Consider the following 24,654-nt stretch of genomic DNA (forward strand, 5'->3'; position numbering starts at 1 on the left):
TTCCTGTCACGGCAAGGTTCATGCTGTATTGCACTTACTGGCTAACACACGTTTCCTCACTTTAGAGTATAGTCTTCTCGAGGCAGGGAATGTGTCTTACCATCTTTGCACTCCTAGGGCCCAGCACAGTTCCTTGCAACACTGCAGGTGCTCATAAAATGTTTGACTGAATGAGCAGCCACCTGGTAGGGGATGGATCAGAAGCAAAGCCACCATTTAGGTGACAAAAGACTCCTGGAAAAGTGAGTCTTATAAAGTGAGGTTAAAGTGAGTCTTTAAACTCCTGGGACACACCACAGTTTAAGCATCTTCTCATTTCTCCTTTCCTTTTTAAACTTACGTCCTCTTTCCTGCTTTGAGGGCTCCAAGCAGAGCACTTTGAGTTTTAAACTGTCCTACACACACCTGGGGTCCTTCAGGCAGCCCCAGACGGTGGCCTTGGACAGTTGCTACACCCAGTCTCTATGCAAAGGTGAACATTTACACCGAGAGTCCTCTCTTTTCCAAGGCAGTAGGCATGTTCAGTCACTCAGCACATTTCCAAGAGCAATGACTACGTCCAAAGCATGTTGCTAGGTGTTGCATGTAGTATAATTCAGAAGGATTTTCATCAAGACCAGTTCATGTTTTTTTGGTGAATTTTAGTTTTCAGGAAAAGCTAATATCCAGAGTTCATTCTTACTACGGACATGAGAGGGACTGTGGAACATTTGGTAACTGGGTAGTAATCAATCTTGAATACCTCTAGCACTTAACAAAATAGCATCAGGGTCTGAAAGAAGGGGTAGAACAAAAAAGCAAGTAAATACGGAAATGCTTACATAAACCATCACCCATCCATAAAATTCAATACCCTGAAGAAGTTGAAAAGCATCAGGCAAGTCTCTGTGTACTAACCTGGACAGATCTTCCCAAGAGATTAAGAATAGCAATTGCATAACAAGACATACCATTTGATAAAATTTATGTACTGCCTCCCCTCAGACACAACTAGTTATTTCTATAAGCACATATATACCATATATAAATACATATAAAAATGCTAAAGGGATATACATGAAACAGATTATAGTAATTTCTCGGACTGGAACTGAAAGATCAAGGGTGATTTTTGCTTTGTCTGTACTATTTAAGATGTTTGCAAAAGGAAAGCATATGTGAACCACTTCCATAATTTAAGTGAAAAATAAAGGATTTTTTCCTTAAAAAGGAGAGAAGCAGAGAGGTAAGTATTCAAAAACATGTTTTTGAACGGAAAAATGATTTTTCTCAGTAAGTAATACTTGTTAAATATTGTGAGCTGGTAAATTTTGTACCTGCCTTCTTACAAAAGGTCTGCAGTTCACAGTTCAGACACGACGCAGTGGGAAGGGAACAGGCTGAACAGGCAAAGGACCTGTGTTCTACTCCACGCTCTGCTCTTACTCGGTTCATCTCTTAACGGTGCTGAATCTCAGACTCTACAAAATCCATAAAATGAGGATAACAATAACACTGAAGTCACAACACTGCTGTGAAAACTGGTTGTGAGCTGCTGTGAGAAGGACATGTGCCATAGACACTGATGTTCTGCACTGTTATATATAACACAGGATTTTAATGCACAGGACAGAATCTAACATAAAGGCTCTGCCAAAGGAGACCAGGATTAACCACTACATAAGAACAATATGAACAAAAGTGGTTTAAAAGTGAGAGTTTATTTGACAATTCACAAGTGATTTGCAAATTTTATGGATTAGTTGGAGCCAAATTTGAAAACCAGAAGCTCCTCTTTTCTTCCTGGAATATCTAACATGCTCTAATTTGTTGCCTAAGTAGTGCAAGTCGTGTCTACTCAAGGAATTCAAGCTAATTTTAACTCAAACTAGAAATAAAAATCAAATATACCATACAGCATTCTAAAACCAAGTACAGAGAATATTTTGTTGTTGTTGTCCTTGTTTGAGATCATTTATACCAGAGATAATTTGTATACAGTGACCTGTTTATGAATCGATATGAAAAAGAATAAGGATCATTTAAGATTAACAGAAATATTAACTCTCTAAACTTTCTATAGCAATGAAAACACAAATGCCATCTGGTCCTAGTGGTGAATTCAGTATCCAAATAACACATTTTAAAAAGATACATGTAATACACTCAAGCTTCTAGAACTTGATTTTGAGGAGAGGCAGCTCAGCCACAGAAAAGGTAATAAGCCAAGTTCTACTAGGAAAGAGTGACCCCCTCCCCATCCTTTTAGCTTTTTAGAAATGACAGCTTCATAGAAAACCATTAACAGAATGGTATGTAACATTTAATAATACGTCAATAAGAAAAGGTAAGCTATTTTCATAAACAGCATTTGAGGTTTACAGAAGACAGATATTATCATATGTTGATCCTATGTCTATATTTTGTTTCAGTTGCACAGTTTTGAGAAATCTCTGATTCACATTAAGAAATGGTAGTGGTTCTTTAATAGTTCACCTTGAAATACCAAGATGCTCTTCAGTTGACCAGAGATGGCTTTATGTTGGCATCTGCACAAAACCAGTTAACCTGATGCTAATGTTTGCCAGATTTCAATGTTTTAAAATGTTATAAACTGCATATCTGAGTTTGTTCACTTTTAATTTTATGTTAAATATATCAAGGAAATATTAATGAAAGGTCTCAGCAGAACATACTTGGAATATCATTACCTCAAGACATGAGTTGATATGTCAGTGTTTTGAGCCTCATGTGAAACCTGGCTTTCTGAAACTCCACCCTGGGCTTCCATGAGTCCCCCACTCTGGCCATCTACTCAGCACTCTTGGTCATTCCTTCTGTTTCTTTCTCAAGCTCTTGTCTTACACCTGGCCCAAAGTGACATTTTCATCTTGTAATCACCCCATTTTCCATGCCCGCAATTATAATTACATATGCTGACAATCCCCAAATAGCTTATCTCCAGCTCATCAATTTTTCTCCTAAGCCCCAACTCGAATCATATTTCCACTCAGATATTCCACAGGTATCTTAAACTTAAAACAGATCTAACCCATCATTCATCTTGTTTTGTCTTGCCTTCACCAAAACTAAGCCATTCCCCATCTTGAATTCACTGTCTCAGTAAATAGGATTGTTCACCTGGTTGTCCAACTCAAGAGAGCTAGGAATCAGCCTGCATTCTCCTCTCTTTTTTTTTTGCCATCTACTGATTCTACCTAGAAGCCGTACTCATTCTATCTCCCAAATCCTCTCTGAATCCATTTCAACTTCTCTATTCCAGCAGAGCCACATAATGCAGCCTCTTAACAGAGACTACTGTGATCTCCAGAGCTATCTAGACTCTATTTTCTTTTTTTGGTCATGCCATGTAGCACGTGGGATCTTAGTTCCCTGACCAGGGATTGAACCCACGCTCCCTGTAACGGAAGCACAGAGTTAACCACTGGACCACCGAGGGGAGTCTCAATACCTAGATTTGTAAACCATTTACTTTAACACTACATTACTTCTCTACAAAAATAATCCTTCAATATCTCCAAAATATTAGAGAATAAAACCCAAATCTTTCATGTGTTTAAAAAGGCTTTCCTCATCTACCCTTTGCCTACTCTTCAATCACTATCTTCTGCCATACATCCTGCCCTAACACCCTATGTGTCAGTATACTAACGCATTCTAATTTTCCGAATGCCTCAGTGCTTTCATCCATCCAAGTCTTTGCATATGACACTCTCCACAATTGTCTCACACCCCTTCTTCCACTAGCTAGCCCCTATTTCTCCACCAAAACTCAGTTGGGGATCACCTCTTCTGGGAAAGATTTCTTGACTCTTCTTCCCTCTGGTCCCCCTCATACTAGGGCGTCTCTCTAGCACAGCATTTATGCACTGTGAACTGTGTTCTGCACCAAAGGATAAGCGTCTCTCTTCACGTTTCTATTCCTGGGATAGAGCAGGTGCTTAACAGATGTTTTAGATTGTTTATGTTTTAGGTTTAGGAGAGTTGAAGGCACAACTTAAGAGGCCAATGGATCACTTACAGGTCTATTAACAAATACTAACCCCACAACTGTGATTTCCCAATGAGATGGCACCTCGCTCCATAAGACTTTTAAATTATTCTAGTTCAAACCCAACCCTTTCTTAAAAGATTAAAGATAGAGTTACTGTATGATCCAGCAACTCCACTCCCAGGTATATATTCAAAGAAATGAAAGCACGACTCAAATACTCGTCTACGAATATTCACTGCAGAATTACTCACAAATGCCAAAAGGTGGAAATGGTCCAAGTGTCCAGCAAAAGATAAATGGATAAACAAAATGTGGTATAGCCATACAGTGAAATATTATTCAGCATTGAAAGGGAATGAAATTCTGATATAAGCCACAACATGGAAACTTTGAAAACATTAAGTCAGATGCAAAAAAGACACAATATAGGATTCCTTTATATGAGGGCTATCACCCATCTAAAGTACCTAGGGCCATGAGTCACTTTTGTGGCTGATCGAATGTCTTGATCAACCTGAAGAAGCTTTAACTTCTGTGGAACCAGAACTGACCACAAAGTTACCCAGTGCTGACTGCAAAACCCACATCCTGCTTAGCTACTAATTTAGTGCTGGGGGAGGAGTTTTACAAGTTTACAACTTATTTCACTAGGAACTTTATCAGGTAATTTGCTCCCCAAGGCCTTCATAAGTAGTTTGCTCCTTAAATTTTACAGACTGAAATTCTGCATATGAAAGTTACTTTTCTTGGATTATCTGAAGTCTATAAATTAAAAAAACTGGAGAGTAAAACATACTGCATAAATATGACACTCACAAACAAAGTATGACCTGCAACTGACTAATAAGCATTGTGAACACCAAAGGAGGCTGCAGGAAGAGGTTCAAGAAAAGCAAATACAAGATTTAGAGTTAAGAAGTGTCCTAACAGAGATATTACAGAGAGGTAAGGCAGGCAAGCTCGAGGGGAAACCTGTACCAGCAACATGAGCAAGATCTCCACCTTCGACAGTGGACAGGATAGCCAGACTGACTGCTGGGGAATACAGCAGGTGCAATCATGTGGGCCTTTTCCCTGCATTCCCCCTCCAAAGGAACACCCCTGGCAGGGACCTTATATGTAGAAATGAAATATCAAACAGTTAGAACAGTGCCTGTCACATAGCAGATATTCAACAAACACCTATTTCTATTTGCTTTCATATTAAAGTTGTTGAGAAAACATTTACTTCTAGCCCTGTTTTCTGAAACAGTCATTTCACTTTGGGTATAATAACCCAAAAAGTCATATATACAAGTCATACAGATATGACTTACTATATATTTATGCATATATAGTAACATAGTTATAAACCACAGACAAGAAGATAAAATAATGAATGTAGTTAGAAAAAATATCCACAGAAGAAATTTTTCTAGAAACAGGAAAATTTTTCTATATTACAGAATGGGCTTAATTTTGCATTTACTAGGCACCCATTGTCACTTAATTTGGTTTTATTAGGAGAAAACAGAGTAATCTTTCTGTCCCTGGGTAAATCTGATGTGAAAATAACTGACAAAGTAGGTCAGAATACCACAGAATGCTGAGTTCTGAACGTTATGTGTCAATTTAGGTTATAAATCCTGACAGGCAAAAATGAGAGGATCTTTTGAAAGCCTCTGAAATTCATTAGGGCAATCCCAAATTGTTTAGTTAAAAGCAGCAGCAAGGTAGGAAACAGCACTTTACGTTACTCTGGCTATCCTGACGTGTCTCAGATTAAAACGGAGGGCATTTTGCTCCTACTCTTTTGCTGGTCCTGGTTTCACGAAAAATCTCCTCTCCTCGCCCCATACACTCCTGGTAGCCTCTGGAATGTGTGCTTTCATCTAAAAGATAAGAAGGGTACTTACAGAGATCAATGAATTGACTAGAAATCTACTGGGAGCTTACGCCCTTTCTCCTATTCTGGCTGCAATTTCTCTCCCTGGATCACCTGTTTTTGGTAAAAATAACTCCGTTCTTTTTCATCTAGTACACTAAGCAGAAATCACTTGGCAGTGTAGTGCTGATCAAGTCTTTTCTTGAGTAAAATTGTTAGTTATTTGAAGCTATTTTACAATATATAAACAAAAAGAGAAAAACATTCATTTCTTCAATTCATTAACTATGCTTATTTCTGTGACAACGATACATCAGTTTCCCACAGAGAAAAACTGCCATAAAAATTAAAGATCCAATTGACTATACTCCAGTACAAAATAAAAGGCTAACAAAAAGTTAAGGTCCAATTTAACACGAATATTATTAAAAAATACATTCGCACAATTTAGAGTAAGGTGAATGATAAATCTGTTTCCATTCCAAAATGATCCCTTTCTAGCAATTTTTAAAATGTTTTCTCACATGAAAATTATCTTTACAGCAAATATTGATTATAACATAGTATCTTACTGGAGAAATGGTTTTTTTTCTTACATGTGTCATTCTCAACTACTTCTTACCTGAAAGTTTCCCTCTTTAAGATTTATATAAATTAACTGACTTCACAAAGGGTAAAGGAACAATGCTAAGTATCCAGAAGAGAAAAATTCAATGAAGACTATTTCATGGCTTCAATCACAATTATCAGGATGTTAAAGTCATTTGATAGCAAACAAAAGGATTTCAATAAATTAAAAAGACAATAAACCACTGCCACCAAACAAATACTTCCTCTGTCTCGCCTCCCATTCCAGAGCTGTCAGAAAGTCAGAAAGGAGAGAGCGGCTGAACACACTCCAGAGTTAAGTAAGAACATGGAAGACTGGAGCACACATGTGAAGGAACACATTTAATTTTAACAAGGCAGAGAAATGAGTTTTAAAAGGTGGCTGTGGTTCAACTGTGAGTGTCTCTTTTAGTTCCACTTGAAAAAATGGTATAAGTTTTTCCTCTAACTGCTTCTCAAGAGTTCAATGACAGCAAAACGTTAAATCTATGGTGATGCTGGAGTTCTCCCACAGGGACAGAAGGGGTGTAACTTCATGGCCTTTTTTAATCTGCAGGAAGAAAGAGGGAGGAAAAAAGAGAGGAGCAAGAGAGAGGAGAAACAAAGACTAATTTTCCAGGCAGGGAAATACTTATAAAACCTTTTATGTCAAAGTTAGGATTTCACAACATAACACACTAATGCAAAATCCAGTAGCACCTGTAAGATTTAAGTAAATGCTGCCATTACTTAAATGCTTCTTTAAAAATATCTGTAAAAGACTGAAGGAGAAAAAGATAAAGTACATTCTTCAGAGAACAACAAAGGTATTTCAAAATAAAAACTGTATTTTTGTTTTTCTTTTTTTCAGTTGTTTTTTTGTACAAGAATTCGGTCATCATATAATAACTTATACACAATGGGCTCAATCTCTGCTCTCCTTCCCTGTATCACTTCCAGTACACATCTTCAGGCTATAGTCCCCCAACATTATTTTCTGATAAATATATTACCACAGTTTGATCTAAATATAGATACATCATATAATATTTGTCTCTGGGAAAAAAATCAAATTTTAATATGCAAACTTTTATTTATATAATACAGAAATGGAGAAAATGACGGTAGGCACACAGCCTAATTATGACTTGTAGACAACGGTTTCTAGGTACTCTCCTACTGTAAATGAGTGTCTAAAATAGTCTTAATGAGAAGATTTGATTTATATGTGCACTTGTGTTCACCTTATCCCATATACTATAAATGTCTAAAGACAATCTGGGAATTTAAAGGTGCAGCCCTCAAGAAATTGTTGAAATCACTTAATAAAAGAAAAAAAAAGTAGACTCTATTGGAAAGGAAAAAACTCACAAAATTTCCAATTTTAAATTTCATATCAGTAGGAAAATATTAAAAATAATTTTCTGTATATACATATGAGTATATGTATATATTGAATTACACGCATGTCTCATATATCAATACAATTCAAGTGGAGACATTTTGGTGACTTATTTCCCCATTAAATGACAACTATGTCAAAATTTAAAAATATCTTATTACATCATTAAAATAATCCACTTACCATTTCAATAGCTAATACTGTTTTTTTTCTTTAATTTTTTTTAACTCTTCAAAACTAAATTCCCTGATCCCTAGTGTTAAATCCCCTAGTTAAATTAAAATATGGTGCTCTGTACTCAGAAACTGATGGATAAAGTCACATCTACTTCAAAATTCCATCAATCAAATAAATTTTATTACCTGATTTATCAGAGAAATAGCTCTGAGCTTGTGTACCTAAATTATCCTCCCTACAAGAAATAGGTGAGGAAAATACCCTAAAATAGATGGAGGTACATGATATTATAGCACATATAATACATGATGATTAAGTGTCTGATATAAACTTTTCAGAGACACCTGAAAACTCACTTTAGAAACTAACTTTAGAAACAAACCATTTATTTTTCACTCTAATATAAATTAATATGTATGTATCTACATACATACATACACAAATATAAAACAAAATTGTCTGGTGTTGAGTAGCTGTGTGAGTGAAAAAAATGGCTACAAATTGATGAATCAGCTTAATTTTGTACTTAACAATTCAATTATGTGGGGGTACAAACAAAAAGTCAGTGCGTGTATAGACTCCATGGAGTCGATACTCAAGCATACACGTTAAAAAAGAACCCTCCTCAACATCACAAGCATTGTACAGCAAGAATATATGGACTCTGATGCAATTCTTATTCCATAAGCAAACTAGCCATCACTTGACTTACTTTTTAAAACAGCTCCTTGAAAGAAATATATAAAGAAATGCATGTTTGCTAAAAGTCCTTTAAAATTACATCAAAACAACATTAAAACCTGTTCACTGAGGAGAGCCCACTGAATTGAATTCCTCTTTTGAAATGCTTAGTTAACAGTTTAGAATATTGCCTTGTGAGGATTGACTAGAGATGTGGTTGATGTGAAGACCCAGACAGAGTAAACAGCTCCTATCCCAACAGTCCTCTGATTGGCTGCTTGATGGAAATGGATCACCTTTAAAATAGCTATACACCTTAAAATGATCTATAATAAACAGTTCCCCAACAACCATTAGTATTTGTAAATTGAAATGCATTAATCATTCAGAAAAGATTTCTTGCAAAATATATAAATAAATGTAACTGCATATTCTGTAAATATACTTAACATTGCTAGACCAGACCGTCAGTGACGGGCTGCTATGTTTCAGTACTGTGTGTCAAATTCATTAGAAATTTAAAAAGAAAAATTTTGGAGGGACTCAGCTGCCTTCATTAGTTGGCTTTAAAATGTGTAATAAAATGGGAGACAGTATCTTTTCATAAATACATGGAATCAATACGGAAAAGTAAGCTATACAGCAGACAAGATTAGAGAACACCAGAGTGTATCAGAGTGGCCACCAGAGTGAAATATCTTCCAGTAGAAAAAGACGGAAGAACTCTATACACCCAGTTATAGTGTGTTTCAATTAAAGATGCAGCTCTCTCTCACTCCTGGCAAGAATTAATTGGTAACGGCACTGCCTTTGGCAGTGCAAAAATATCCTGAGAAATTATTCAGATTACAACAAAAGACAGGGCTTTCATCACTAAGTTTTTGCACAAAACACAGCTTTAGATATCATAAATAAATTAATTTAAAAAGCAGATAACCTTCACTGTGTTGAACACAAAAAGGGGGATGTGACCCAGACATTTGTTAATTCTCCCATTGGCTAATATCAGAAAAAAAGATTGCATTAAGTGTCTATTTATAACTTTCTAGTTAACTATGGCCAATAATATACATGGAGGTAATTTGTAGTTCAAGTTTTTCATCTCTTTTTTTTTTTCCCCAACTAGCTACAAGCTGAATTCTAAAATTTACACTGAAATATACAATTCCAATTTTCAAAAGATCCTCCTCGTGGAGAAGAGATATTCAAATTTTTTTTGTGCAATCTTGATGCGGAGCCCAAACAATTCTATGAAGAGAGACAGTATCTTTTTAAATCAATTGGCACTGAAATTTAACTTTCCTTAGCTGCGTTCTAGTAGCTTGGCCAAGTTATCTCGTAATTCTGTTAGTTCAAAGATTTTTCCATCAAGGATTTCTAACAGGGTCTTCAGGTTATTGCGAAAAGCTTCTTGTTCATTCTGACTTTTCTCCAGACGTTGCTCTAAGTCAGACAGTTGTCCCTCCAGGTCTTTGTTCCGAATTTCTACTTCCTTTAGAAACAAAAGTGTGATATATATATATGTGTGTCAGTCGAAGATTTAAGAAACAATATAACTTTTATTATTAGAATACTGTGATAGTCCATGCAGTTTGATAATCAGGATGAGCTTCTGAATCTCAACACAACGTAAGGAGGTTTTCAGACTGTGCCATCTAAGAAATCCATGTAGTTTTACTGACTGGCTGCTCATGAATCCATCTATCCCCAAGCACAAATTTCCTCCCTGCCTGCTTCATGAAGGCAACATTCATCTAGGTACTTCAAACACCAAGAGAGGACTGGTGACCCATTTTGTGGATTAGGTACATTTCATTTCTATTTGTGCCCACCTCCTTTTCCTCACGCACAACTGTTAGCAATCTCAAGTGAAAGCAGGCAGAAAAAAAAGACAAATTAACTTTTTCTCTTTCTTGGCAATGCTGGAGAAAGATCTGGAGAAGGAAATGACTCTCTCAAATAAGTTTTAGGATCCTCAGAATATATTAATTATCCTTCGTTTCACCTCAGTATCAAATGAATGTGTATGGTAGAGAACATAGCTCACCTGTTAAAAACTGTAGTGAATACCTGTACATGTAAGAGAATTAGACAAAAACAATTCCAATATACTGCAGATTAAGGGAAGAAAAAAATGCCAAAAGGAAAGCCAAAAGTTCATGACAACAAAAATTTTTTAAACTTTAAAAATAAATGCCAGAATTCCTGGCGTACTTACAAATTATATATAAGTTACTATATACTATATCTAAAGGATAGTAGATTTTTAAACAATTGTTTAAAGAATCTGGTAGGTGTTAAATGAAAATAACAGAATTTGAAGCAGTGCACCAACTACAAGTAGGCAAAGCTGTGTGTGTGAAGATGAACGATGGGAATGAAAGTACACATAGAAAATAGGAAACCCTTCCGGTTGTCGGGACTATGTACACTTCTTTCCAAAATCCACTTATCCTACAATGCCTGCAAAATTAAACGTCTAAGAAAAATAATTGAAAAACTGATTTGAATACATATAAGAAAGTAACCCTTGATTTAGCATTCCCAGCACAAAGAAATATTCACATGTTTAACTAAGAGCAAGTCTCAAGCAAAGACACCACAGATAAGTCGCAAGAGCCTGGGAAAATATAAAAAAGGAATAGTGCAGCTATAATGACTTTTAAAGAAAGAACTTAGAGATTTCTAATCTAAAGTATCTATTATTAGATGTTAACCAGGTATGTTTCTAATCTTTTCCCTTCAAATCACCTACAATGTGAAGATAAGTAAACTGACAGCAGATTCTGAAACCAATAAGATATTTATAAATTCAGAAGCCAAGTTCATGAAGTCTCAACCATAGGGGAGTAAACAGACCCTGGGATCAAATGTAAGAATTCCACAGCGCTCTCTGACCTGCTCAAACAAGAAGCTTAAGATTAGAATGTTTCCAACTGTAAAAATAGACCAAATGTCATTCATGAGAAAACACCCACTTTACCAGGCACCGCCCAGTTTGCCCTCTAAAGCCATCCTTAAAAAGTGAAAGGCTTCTTTGTTCTCCTTGCCAATCAATGAAACAGCCAAACATTTTCAGTGGAAACAAGCAAAACACCGAACTCCCCCAGCTATGAAAACTGCACTGTTCTCCAGGAGGCTTGTGCTCTAAGCCATTTCTCCGATTGAAGGAATTTCACCAGGCCTATAACAAAAGGGATCCAATATGATGCTGTTGGTGCTGTGGTCTATTCTGAGGCAGAGGATAAGAGCCCAGAGGAAGAACAGACAATGTAAGATCAGGATGAAGCAACCTGGTTGGTGGCATGTCCCAGTTCTATCTTCTGTCTATACTTTCCAGCCCTTCTTCTTAACTTTCATTCCCCCTTGCAACTCATTATTAACTCATAATAATGATTTTTGTGCTTCTATTTCCCTTTCTTCTTTAACTGATACGTGAGTATATGTCAGGGCACCAAGATAAGGCACTGATAAAACACTGAGGCCAGAACTTGCTAAACCCCTTTGAGTGCTTTTGAAGGCAATAACTGAAAGTATAAAATGCTAGTGGGCAGACGTCAGTATTTGTTAGATATGGAGCCTACAACACTCGAGTGATTAAAAAAAATTAAACAATTATTACCACCATCAATGGGATCAGGTCAGGTTCATTTTCTGTAAATTTGAATCGTGCATCATTTAATCTAAGTAAAAGCTACAAAAATTTGTCTTTGTTGATATCTGATTCATATCTTAAACTCTTACTAGATATATTACTGTCCTATTAGATTATTGATTATTAACCTTCACATAGATCATACATGATCATATTCAGATCATCAAAACAAGTATTAATAATTTAACAGAAAAATGACTAAAAGACACACATATTTTGAAGAAGAGTTACTCAACAATTATTTACTGAGATGTCTTCTAAGTAACTAGGCTCTGAGAATGAAAGTCTCTCAGTCGTGTCCGACTCTTTGTGACCCCGTGGACTGTAGCCTGCCAGGCTCCCCTGTCCATGGGATTCTCCAGGCAAGAATACTGGAGTGGGTTGCCATTTCCTGCTCCAGGGGATCTTCCCGACCCAGGGATCAAACCCAGCATTGCAGGCAGACTCTTTACCAACTGAGCCACCAGGGAAGCCGAGGCTTTGAGAATAAGGTAGTAAATAAACAAAGGTGGTCCCTGTTTTAATGGAGTGTGCCTTCTCCAAGGGGGATGCTGGCCAACAGAACAGACGGACAGAGAAGCGGAGGAAAGTACTATGTGCACTGAACTCTCTCCAGCAGCTTTCCAAGCTGCAGAAACCGTAACAAGAGCAAATAAAACAGCACAAATACCACAAGTTCAACCAGAAGAAAGGGAGCCATGCAAATGTGAGGCTACCTACAATCAGGAGAGATAAGCACCAGCTTCTCACGGAGATACTTCTCAAGATCTTACTCTAACTCTTTGCAGACGGCAAGGCAGGGTTGAGGGAGAAACACGGAAGAGGGAAGAGGAGAATGAAGACCCAAGACTGAACTCGAATAACCTGGAGAGAGAGAAAGGCCACTCAAAGTGCCAAGATGCTGGGAGAAAACAAAAAGTGCTGGTGGACCAGGGCAACCTGCACGAGGCAGCCTCAGAGCGTACACAGGACCTGAGGAGGTGACCTGGAAAGGCAGGGCTTCTCAGGAGACAGAGCAAAAGCAAGAAAAAGGGGACCTTTCTGGCAGTATGGTGGACAGGCATCTGCCTCAATTCCTGGTCTGGGAAGATCCCACCAAGTAAGGAAGGCCCTGCAGCACAGCTGCTGAGCCTGCGCTCCGCAGCCAGCGAGCTATACCTCATGAGCCCATGTGCCACAGCTACTGCCCCCACATGCTGAACACCCTTGCTCGCCGCGGCTAGAGAAAGCCTGTGCACAGCAGGGAAGACTCAGATCACCTAAAGTAAATAAAAAAATAAGAGACCCTTAAAAAAAATAAGAAGAGAAAGAGACCCTGGGGGATAGCTCATCATAACATAAAGGGTCCTTCCACTGGGAAATTCATTGAGAAAGTCCAAAAATAATAACATGAGCAAAGGTAGATCAGGCATTGTGACTGCCATAGAAAAAGCAGGAAAGAAAGACAGCTTCAGCTCTAAAGGCCACACACAATGAAGATACAACAGTTACGTCTAGGTGCCGAGAAACAGTAGCCATCTTTATAAAGCACAAACTACAGGAGCTGTAAGGATACATAGAAAAAAAATACACTGATAAGAGTTTTTAATATGCTCCTCTCCATACAGGACAGATCAAGAGGAACAAAAAAATGGTAAGGGTATAGAAGGCTTAAATTACAAAATCAATAAACAGCATTCACAAATGGATCATATGCTAGATTACATTAAAAAAATGGTAAATTATGTAAAGCAGAAATTATATAAACAAACCCTTGTATTCACAATGCAGTAAAACAAAATCATAAAATTAAAAGACCCTTCCACCAGGATATTCAAACATATTCCTTTAAACATTTCCAGCATGAAAGGGAAGGCCAAATCACAGAATTTCAAGACATAATGACAAGGAAAATACTGTCATAATTTATGGGACAAATTAAAGCAACGATCAGAGGAAATCTATAGTTTTAAACACAAATAAATAAAAATGAAAACAAAGGAATTAAATTCCCCTTTCAAAATGCTAGAAAAAAAATGTTTAAGTAAATCAAAACAAACCATAAAGCAGGAATAATAAACAGAAGAATAAAAATTCATTAGGTAAAAGACAGAAAAATAGTAACACTGATTAGTAAGTCAGAATTTCATTTTTCAAAAAACTTAGACACGAAAGTGAAAGCGTTAGTCACTCAGTCGTGTCCGGCTCTTTCTGACCCTGCAGACCCCACCAGGCTCCTCTGTCCATCTGATTCTTCAGGCAGGAATACTGGAGCGGGTTGCTATTTCCTTCTCCAGGACATCTTTTTGACCCAGGGATCGAACCCAGGTCTCGCTCATTGCAGGCAGACTCTTTACCAACTGAGCCACCAGGGAAGTCTACAGTAGACGTACTATTACTAAACTTCAGAAAGACAAGGATAAAGAACTACACAAAATAAGAAACTATAAGAGTTTCCGTTGACTATCTGAAAACCCAGACGGAAAACTTACACAGGCCAATATCTGCAGGAGAAACAGAGAGTAATCCAGGAATTAAAAAAGCTCCAGGCCCAGACAGTTTCAAACGGGGGTTCTATTAAACTTTCAAAGACCAGATAGTTCCAATATGACATAAATTATTCCAGAGCATAAGAAAATAAAGAAAATCTTCCAAATTATCTTATGAAGCTAGTATGACCTTAACACCTCAATTGTATAAATTCAGCCCACACCTGAAAAAGGAAAGTTGCAGACCAATATTACAAATGAATACCATATAAAAGCTATAAATAACAGAGAACAAAAATCTGACACATTAAGAAAATGATACACCACAGTTAAGTGGTATTTATTTTAGGAATGCAAATGTGGTTCAGTTTTAGAAAATTCATTAATAAAATAAACCATACTAATAGATCTGGGGGGAAAAGTATGATTATCTCCATTGGTACTAAAAAAGCTATTAACAAAAGTTAACTCTTTCTTGGTAGAAACACTCAAGAAAATAGGAATAAGCCACTCTCATAGTATGATACTGGTAAAGCCAGCATTTCAACTGATGGAAAAGTATTAGAGACATTTCCACTAAAATCAGGATAAGATAAGTCTGTCATCTCTACTATTAACACTGTACTGGTATTTTTAACAGATGTAACTCAACAAGAAAAATCAACACAGACCTAAGAACTAGGAAAAAAGAAGTAAAATTATCTCTATTTGTAGATTATTCATTAGTGAATAAATGAAATAAATGACAAAACTAGTCCAAACAATAAAATAATTTAGTATGGTAGCAGGAAATAAAATTAGCAAACAGAATTCAAAAACTTTCATATACATTGTTATAAACAATAACCAAAAGATACAATGGTAGAGCAAACCTGATTTTCAATAGTATAAGATAAGATATTTACAAATAAACAAGAAACGCTCCAAATTCACAGGATGAAAGTCTTAAAATGTTCCTAAAAAAACACAAAAGTAGGCATGAACAAGTAAGAAGACATCCTCTGTTCTTGGATAGGATGGAAACCTCATGAAGATATGACTTCTGCTAAACTAGCATTCTAAATTTTAAGAAATACCAAAGATATTTTTTTTTACAGAGCTAAGCTTTTTGTTGACACTAAAATTGGTACTAATGTTAATACTAAAATACATATGGATAAAACATGTTAAGAATACATTTAGAAAAATGATGGAAAAGAAAAGCTATGAGGGCTGATTGACCTTATTCAATATTAAAATATACTGTAAAGCCTCTACGAGCAAAGCAGTGTGGTACTAGGATGCATGAATAGATATGAGTGACTTAGTAGGACAGAACAGAAAGCCCAGATATAGACCAAGATACGCATGGAAGTTGAATCTCTCAAATCTCTGGGAAAAAAGGATAAAGTTTTAAATAAATGGCAAGGAGTCGGACACGACTGAGCAACTGAACTGAACTGACTGAATGAGATAACAAGACAGACATTTGAAAAAGGATAAACTTAGATTCATATCTCACACCACACACAAAGGACAAACCCCAAGTGAATCAGAGCTCTAAGTGTAAAAACTGAAACCACATAAGTTCCCTTTAGGGAAATATGGATGGATTCCTATATGAGCTGAGTGTGGAACAGAGTCAGAGCAATAACCAGGATTTCACACTCCAGGAATGGAAGCGGTCAATTTTCATTCCAATCCCAAAGAAGGGCAATGCCAAAGAATGTGCCAACTATTGCACAATTGGCTCATTTTGCAGGCTAGCAAGGTAATGCTCAAAATCCTTGAAGTTAGACTTCAACAGTACATGAATGAGAACTTCCAGATGTAGAGGCTAGATTCAGAAAAGGCAGAGGAACCAAATATTAAATTGCCAACATCTGTTGGATCATAGGAAAAGCAAGAGAATGCAAACAAAAAAAATCTGCTTTATTAGCTATGCTAAAGCCTTTGACTGTGTGGATCACAACAAACTATGGAAAATTCTTAAACAGATGAGAATACCAGACCACTTTACATGCCTCCAGAGAAACCTGTATGCAGGTCAAGAAGCAGCAGTTAGAACCGGATATGGAACAAAGGACTGGTTCAAAATTTGGAAGGGAGTACGTCAAGGCTGTATATTGTCACTCTGCTTATTTAACTCATATGCAGAGTACATCATGTAAAATGCCAGGCTGGATAAATCACAAGATGGAATCAAGATTGTTGGGAGAAATATCAAAAACCTCAAATACGTAGATGACATCACCTTTATGGCAGAAAGTGAAAAGGAACTAATGAGCCTTTTGATGAAAGTGAAAGAGGAGACTGAAAAAGTTGGCTTAAAACTCAATTCAAAAAACTAAGATCATGGCATCCGGTCCCATCACTTCATGGGAAATAGAGGGGCAAACAATGGAAACAAGTGACAGATTTTATTTTCTTAGACTCCAAAATCACTGCAGACAGTAACTGCAATCATGAAATTAAAAGACGCTTTCTCCTTGGAAGAAAACCTATGACAAACCTAGACAGCATATTAAAAAGAAGAGAGATCATTTTGACCACAAAGGTCCATATAGTCAAAGCCATGGTTTTTCCAGTAGTCATGTATGGATGTGAAGGTTGGACCATAAAGAAGGCTGAGTGCCGAAGAACTGATGCTTTTGAACTGTGGTTCTGGAAATGACTCTTGGACTCAAGGAGATCAAACCAGTCAATCCTAAAGGAAATCAACCTTGAATATTCATTGGAAGGACTGATGCTGAAGCTGAAGCTCCAATACTTTGGCCACCTGATGTGAAGAGCCGACTCACTGGAAAAAACCCTGATGCTGGGAAATATTGAGGGCAGGAGGAGAAGGGGGCGACAAAGGATGAGATGGTTGGATGGCATCACTGACTCAGTGTACATGTTGTTGTTGTTCACTTGCTCCACAGAGGATGAGATGGTTGGACAGCATCACTCACTCAACGGATATGTTGTTGTTGTTCAGTTGCTCAGGCGGATCCAACTCTTTGCAACCCCGTGGACTGCAGCATGCCAGGCTTCCCTGTCCTTCACCAACTCCCGGAGATTGTTCAAACTTCTGTCCATTGAGCCAAGGTCTTTTCTAATGACTCAGCTCTTTGCATCAGGTATTGGAGCTTCACAGTATCAGTCCTTCTAATGAATTTTCAGGACTGATTTCCTTTAGGATGGACTGGTTAGATCTCCTTGCAGTCCAAGGGACTCTCAAGAATCTTCTCCAACACCACAGTTCAAAAGCATCAATTCTTTGATGCTCAGTCTTCTTTATGATCCAATTCTCACATTCATACATGACTACTGGAAAAACCATAGCTTTGACTAGTTGGACCTTTGACAGCAAAGTAATGTCTCTGCTTTTTAATGTGCTATCTAGGTCTGTCACAGTTTTTCTTCCAAGGAGCAAATATCTTTTAATTTCATGGCTGCAGTCACCATCTGCAGTGATTTTGGAGCTCAAGAAAATAAAGTCTGTCACTGTTTCCATTGTTTCCCCATCTATTTGCTATGAAGTGATGGGACCAGATGCCATGATCTTCATTTTTTGAATGTTGAATTTTAAGCTAGCTTTTTCACTCTCCTTTTTCACCTTCATTAAGCGACTGTTTAGTTCTTCTTCACTTTCTGCCATAAGGGTGGTGTCATATGCATATCTGAGGTTATTGATATTTCTCCTGATAATCTTGATTCCAGCTTGTGCTTCATCCAGCCAGGCATTTCCCATGATGTACTTTGCATATAAGTTAAATAAGCAGGGTGACAATATACAGTCTTGATGTACTCTTTGCCTCATTTTGAACCAGTCCATTGTTCCATGTCTGGTTCTAACTGCTGCTTCTTGACCTGCATACAGGTTTCTCAGGAGGCATTTAAGGTGGCCTGGTATTCTCATCTCTTTAAGAACGTTCCACAGTCTATTGTGATCTACACAGTCAAAGGCTTTAGCATAGGCAATGAAGCAGTAGTGTTTTTCTGGAATTCTTTCTTTTTCTATGATCCAAAAGATGTTGGCAATTTGATCTCTGGTTCCTCTGCCTTTTCTAAATCCACCTTGAATTAGAGTAAATTCCAGGAGATGGTGAAGGACAGGGACGCCTGGTGTACTGCGGTACATGGGGTTGCAAAATGTTGGACACGACTTAGCAACTACACAACCACAACAGGGCAATGCAAGAAAAGAATGATATATTTGACACTGCGTAAAACAATACCACTATCTTAAGCAAAGTCAAAAAACACTGGCAAACTGGGAGAAAATATCTGTAAGATATCATTGCAGATATATAAATAACTCTAGAAAATTTTTCAACGAAGGATAAAAATTCTATAGCAAAAAGGGCTAAAGACATGAATACACAATCTATACAGGTACAAAAAGATACTGAAATGGCCTCTAAGCTTATGAAAGATGTTTAATCTCACTCAGAATATGAGATACACCAATTAAAACTATCGTTTCTCACCTAACATATATTGCCAAAAGATAAGAAGTCTGAGAACACATTTTGTCGATGAGGCTATGAGAAACAGCCACACACATGCTGATGATATGAGGGAAAACTAGCAACACCCATTATGGAGAAGAACGTGACAGTATGACCTTCTCACTTGGAAACCTTGCTTCTAAGCATCTACCCTATAGATACACCTCCAACAATAACAAAATACCTATGGACAAGATTACGCACTATAGTACTCTCAGGACACTGGAGACAACCTACATATCCACATAAAGGAGTGTGTTTGGAAAAACTATCACACATACCAATGAAGTACTACACAGCCAAACAAAGAATGAACAAGATCTCTATGAACTGACAGAGTGATTTCCAGGACATACCTTAGATTATTAAAAAAACAGTGTGTAAGAGTTAAGAGTGACTAGAGTATGTTACCATTTGTGTAAGAAAAAAGGGGAGGGAATAAAAAGAACAGACTTATCTGTTCATTTCTGTAAAAAGAAACACAGAAAGAATAAATCAGATAATGAGACTGGTTACCCACAGGGGCAGATGGGAATGGGGCTAGACTGGATTGGACAAGATGACACTTCTAGAAAGATATCTTTGTGAATAGTTCTGACTTTTAGAACCATGCTTCATATGCTCAGTGTCTGCACACTAAAGCACTTCAGTTGTGTCTGACTCTTTGTGACTGTATGGACTGTAACCCGCCAGACTTCTCTGTCCCTGGGATTCTCCAGGCAAGAATACTGGAGTGGGTTTCCAGTATTTCCTTCTTGAGGGGATCTTCCTAACCGAGGGATTGAACCTGCGTCCCTTACAACTCCTGTCTTGGCAGATGGGTTCTTTACCATAGCGCCACCTGGGAAGCCCCAAATGCTCAGTAAATGCATACAAATACAACACAAAGAAGAATGGGGAAGAACTAAAATGGAATATAATAAGATACAGATGAACATAAATGTACTTTAAATGAATAACTAACCAACTGAAGAGGGAGAGTGAAAGAATCTAATTAACTTTTGAACACAAGTTAAAAACAAAAACAATACTCATCCAGTCAGTAGGGTTGTGCTTTTGTTGTTTTGACAGAAGCATGAATTAGAAACTACTTTCTTAAGCAAAAGAGCTTCCCTGGTAGCTCAGCTGGTAGAGAATCTGCCTGCAATGCAGGAGACCCCGGTTCAATTCCTGGGTTGGGAAGATGCCCTGGAGAATGGATAGGCTACCCACTCCAGTATTCTTGGGCTTCCCTGGTGGCTCAGTTGGTAAGAATCCACCTGCAATGTGGAGACCTGGATTTGATCCCTGAGTTGGGAAGATTCCCCTGGAGAAGGGAACAGCTACCACTCCAGTATTCTGGCCTGGAGAATTCCATGGACTGTATAGTCCATGGGGTCACAAAGAGTCAGACATGACTGAGCAACTTTCACTTCACTTCTTAAGCAAGCAAGTAAATGTATTATGGTTTCTTAATATTGGGGAACAGAGTTAAAAACAGGAAACTGGGGAAGGCTAAAATGAGCTCCATAGTACTGGACTGCAATGGGAGGTATTGATATGGTTTCAGGGCGGTTTTTTTTTTTCAGTATAGTTATTATAATGGACATAATGTGATATGTGCATATTTCTAGCTCTGATAATTAAGAGGGCCTAGACACAATGACATCTCAGTAGCAAAAAGTATATTTAACGCCCAGAACCTGGTTTATAAACACCAAACTTTACTAAAAGGAAATTTTTTCTGAAGAAATAGCTAATTTCAAGGCTGGAACTGAGAAATATAAGATGAACCTAGAATACCTAGTTGAGTTAAAACATGAAGTTCTTTAAAAAATGACAGGGTCACATCCAAAGGACACAGAAGCAGGATTAAAAAGGTTCCCCCTTGCCAAATCTGGGACAATTTAACATCAAAATAAATAGATATGACAACTAAATGCAACTTGTGATCCTGGAATGAATCCTGGACCAGAAAAGCAATTTTTAATGTTCTGTTATAAAGAGCACAATTATGAGGATTAGAATAAAGTCTTTAGACAATGTCTTGATTTTGATGGTTGTGTAAGAGACTGTTCTATTCTTAGAAAATACACATTGAAGAGGTTGTCATACTAAGTGAAGTCACATGTCGTATGATATCGCTTATACCCAGAGTTCTAAAAAAAGGGTACAAATGAACTTATTTTCAAAACAGAAATAGAGTCACAGATGTAGAAAACAAACTTACGGTTACCAAAGGGGAAAAGATAAATTGGGAGATTGGGACTGACTGACACACACTACCCTATACAAAAGAGAGAGCTAATAAGAAGACTCTTGAGGGTCCCGTGGACTGCAAGGAGATCAAACAAGTCAATCCTAAAGGAAATCAACCCTGAATGTTCATTGGAAGGACTGATGTTGGAGCTGAAACTCCAAAATTCTGGCCAGCTGATGCAAAGAGTCGACTCACTAGTGGGAAAAGACGCTGATGGTGGGAAAGACTGAAGGAAGGAGGAGGAGGGGATGACGGAGGATGAGATGGTTGGATGGCATCACCGACTCAATGGACATGAATTTGAGCAAACTCTGGGAGCTGGTGACGGACGGGGAGGCCTGGCGTGCTGTAGTCCATGGGGTCACAGAGAGTTGGACATGACTGAGCAACTGAACGGAGAAGGCAACGGCACCCCACTCCAGTACTCGTGCCTGGAAAATCCCATGGACAGAGGAGCCTGGAAGGCTGCAGTCCATGGGGTCGCTGAGGGTTGGACACAACTGAGCGACTTCACTTTCACTTTTCACTTTCATGCATTGGAGAAGGAAATGGCAACCCACTCCAGTGTTCTTGCCTGGAGAATCCCAGGGACAATGGAGCCTGGTGGGCTGCCGTCTATGGGGTCGCACAGAGTTGGACACGACTGAAGTGACTTAGCAGCAGCAGAGCAATTGAACAACTGTAAAGCATAGGGAACTCTACTCAATACTCTATAATGACCTATATGGGAAAAGAATCTAAAAAATAGTGGGTATATGTGTATGTATACCTGACTCACTTTGCCATTAAGCAGAATAATCAACTATACTTGATTTTAAATTGTCTTTAAAAATTATATGTAAGAGAAAGAAAATATACATTAAAGTGTTTAGAGGTAAAGGGATATCATATTTGGAACTTATTGTCAGCCATTTAGAAAAAAAAAAAGAATACAGAGAGAATTCCATCATGATAAGATGAAAACGAATATGGCAAAAATGTTAACATCTGGTGATATAGGTGAAAGGTACATTATGCTTGCAACTTTCCCATGTGAAATTACTTCAAAATAAAAAATTTTTAAATAAATTAAAAAAAAAACGAGATCACTTCATTCAGTGATAATTGCTACAAGGAAAATAAGACCGGGTAATATCACACAGAGCAGTGGGTGGTGGGGAGGCCTGCAGAATAGTGCTTAAATAGGGAAATCAGTGAAATGAACATGTAAGCCAAGTCTTAATTACATTAGAAACCAGCCCATTTGAAGATCTGGGGACTTAGAACTCCAGGCAAGCATATGCCATATACTATTAAGGTAAAAATGCACTTCGTGCCTTCAAGATACAAAAAGATGACAATAAACATATTTAAAACTTGTAATAAAAAAAAGGCAATACTAAAAAAATAATAAGTTCCCCTTGTTCCCTATCAGAAGCACAAATGAGAGGAGACTAATATTCAGCGGGTATCCTGTTGTTCCAGACATTAGTTTCTCAGCATAAGTAATTTCAAAACATTGACACCAAGCAATTCTTTAAAAGTTCATCTCAAAGAAATAATGAGAAAGGCAAGGTTTATATAAAAAGATACATTATAACAGTATTACAACTAATGTTGAAAACAAATGACCATCCCTGTAAAAATGTTGGAAGAAAATTATGGTACACCTATGCAGGAGAATACTATATAGCCATATGACATGGAGCTTATGACATTACATTGTTAGGAAAGCAACACAAAAAGTTGATATCTATATGTCTCACATATAGATACATAAAGAAAAGTTATCCACAAAAACACTGAAGGAAGGAAATTCTCAACATTTTGCCTTAGGATGATGGGAGTATGTTTTTTTTTTTCTGTTAAGTTACATTTTTCTAAATTTTTTACAATGAGCATATGTTACATTGATATTTAAAGAAGAAAACAACTTGCAAACTAAAAAAAAATCATATCAAAACTACTTAAAATTTTTCCAAACTATGTTTTTTATCCAAATTCATAGCTACAATTCAAACCCATGCATTGCAATTTCAAAGTTCCTCTACCATTTCATAAACTAATGATCCCAATTTTTTGGACTGAATTTAAGAATGGAGGTTCAAGAGTGATGGAACTTTTGACATGTAGATGTTTAGGTAGAAGGGACTAGGCCATAAAGGAGAAACTTTCTTCCAACTAGAAAAAACATACAGGTTATTTCGGTGGGTTGGCCTTTTAGAATTCACCCTTAGGTTTTCTGAAAGCTTCTCTGTCCTATTCCAGGTAGACTGTCTTGATAAGTATTTCTGATATTCAATGAAAAAACAGGTAAGAATTGATAGTCACAATTCTAGGTGCCAGCTGTAAAATTCAATTACTGCTCGATTGATGATGAAACACATTTAGAAGTTAGATATGAATAAATCATTTCTTGCTTTCTCTGAGACAATATAAATGTGTACATAACGGAAAACAATTTCCCTAAGAATAGTCAGGGAGGGCTTGGATGCCTGCCTGCTGAAATGGTGTAGTAATATAGACAGAATAGAGATTTTGGAATTGAAACAAATCCAGTCTTCACTATTTTCTAGCTAAATGCCTTAATTAAACTTGTCAACACCTCTGAACTGCTGCTTTTTCTTTGAAAAACGGAGATACCACACCTGTTACTGTAAGAGTTAGAGCTAATGTATGCAAGTGCTTGGTGGTGGTGGTGGTGAAGTTCCTAAGTGGTGTCCGACTCTTGTGACCCCACGGACTGTAGCCCACCGGGCTCCTCTGTCCATGGAGTTTCCCAGGCAAGAATACTGGAGTGGATTGCCATTTCGTTCTCCAGGGATCTTCCCTACCCAAAGATCGAACCTCTGTCTCCTGCAGGGGCAGGCAGTCTTCTGCACTGCAGGGGAATTCTTTACCAATGAGCCACCAGGGAAGCCCCACCATGTAAATGCTTAGCAACCACCTATATCAAAGCAAGTAATTAAACAATGGGTGCCAAACCAAACCCAAAGACAAAACTAGCCTGCATTTCCACCATTTGTTCCAGCCCTGAGCATATGTTTCTTATTTTAATTCTACACCAAGTGTTTTTCAAGTTTGGCACTCTTGAAACTTGGGGCTGGATAATTCAATGTGCAGTAACAACAC

At 37.5% G+C, this 24,654-nt stretch overlaps 1 protein-coding gene across 4 annotated transcripts in view; it reads right to left on the reverse strand.

Moving 5' to 3' along the window:
* Window positions 1–1,390: 1,390 nt before the first annotated feature.
* The window catches only part of HOMER1 (homer scaffold protein 1), a 139,038-nt gene continuing 115,774 nt past the window's right edge, over window positions 1,391–24,654 (reverse strand). For 2 of the 4 annotated variants that reach the window (XM_052646363.1, XM_052646362.1), the window contains exon 9: window positions 8,489–10,198. In XM_052646363.1, the coding sequence (XP_052502323.1) occupies window positions 10,010–10,198 (189 nt within the window). In that variant the 3' untranslated portion in view covers window positions 8,489–10,009. Of the gene's footprint in view, window positions 1,461–6,405; window positions 7,018–8,488; window positions 10,199–24,654 lie in introns of those variants that run through there. The other 2 variants (XM_052646365.1, XM_052646364.1) reach the window with 2 other exon arrangements.

Source organism: Budorcas taxicolor, chromosome 10 (assembly GCF_023091745.1).
Source record: "Budorcas taxicolor isolate Tak-1 chromosome 10, Takin1.1, whole genome shotgun sequence".
Taxonomy (NCBI): domain Eukaryota; kingdom Metazoa; phylum Chordata; class Mammalia; order Artiodactyla; family Bovidae; genus Budorcas; species Budorcas taxicolor.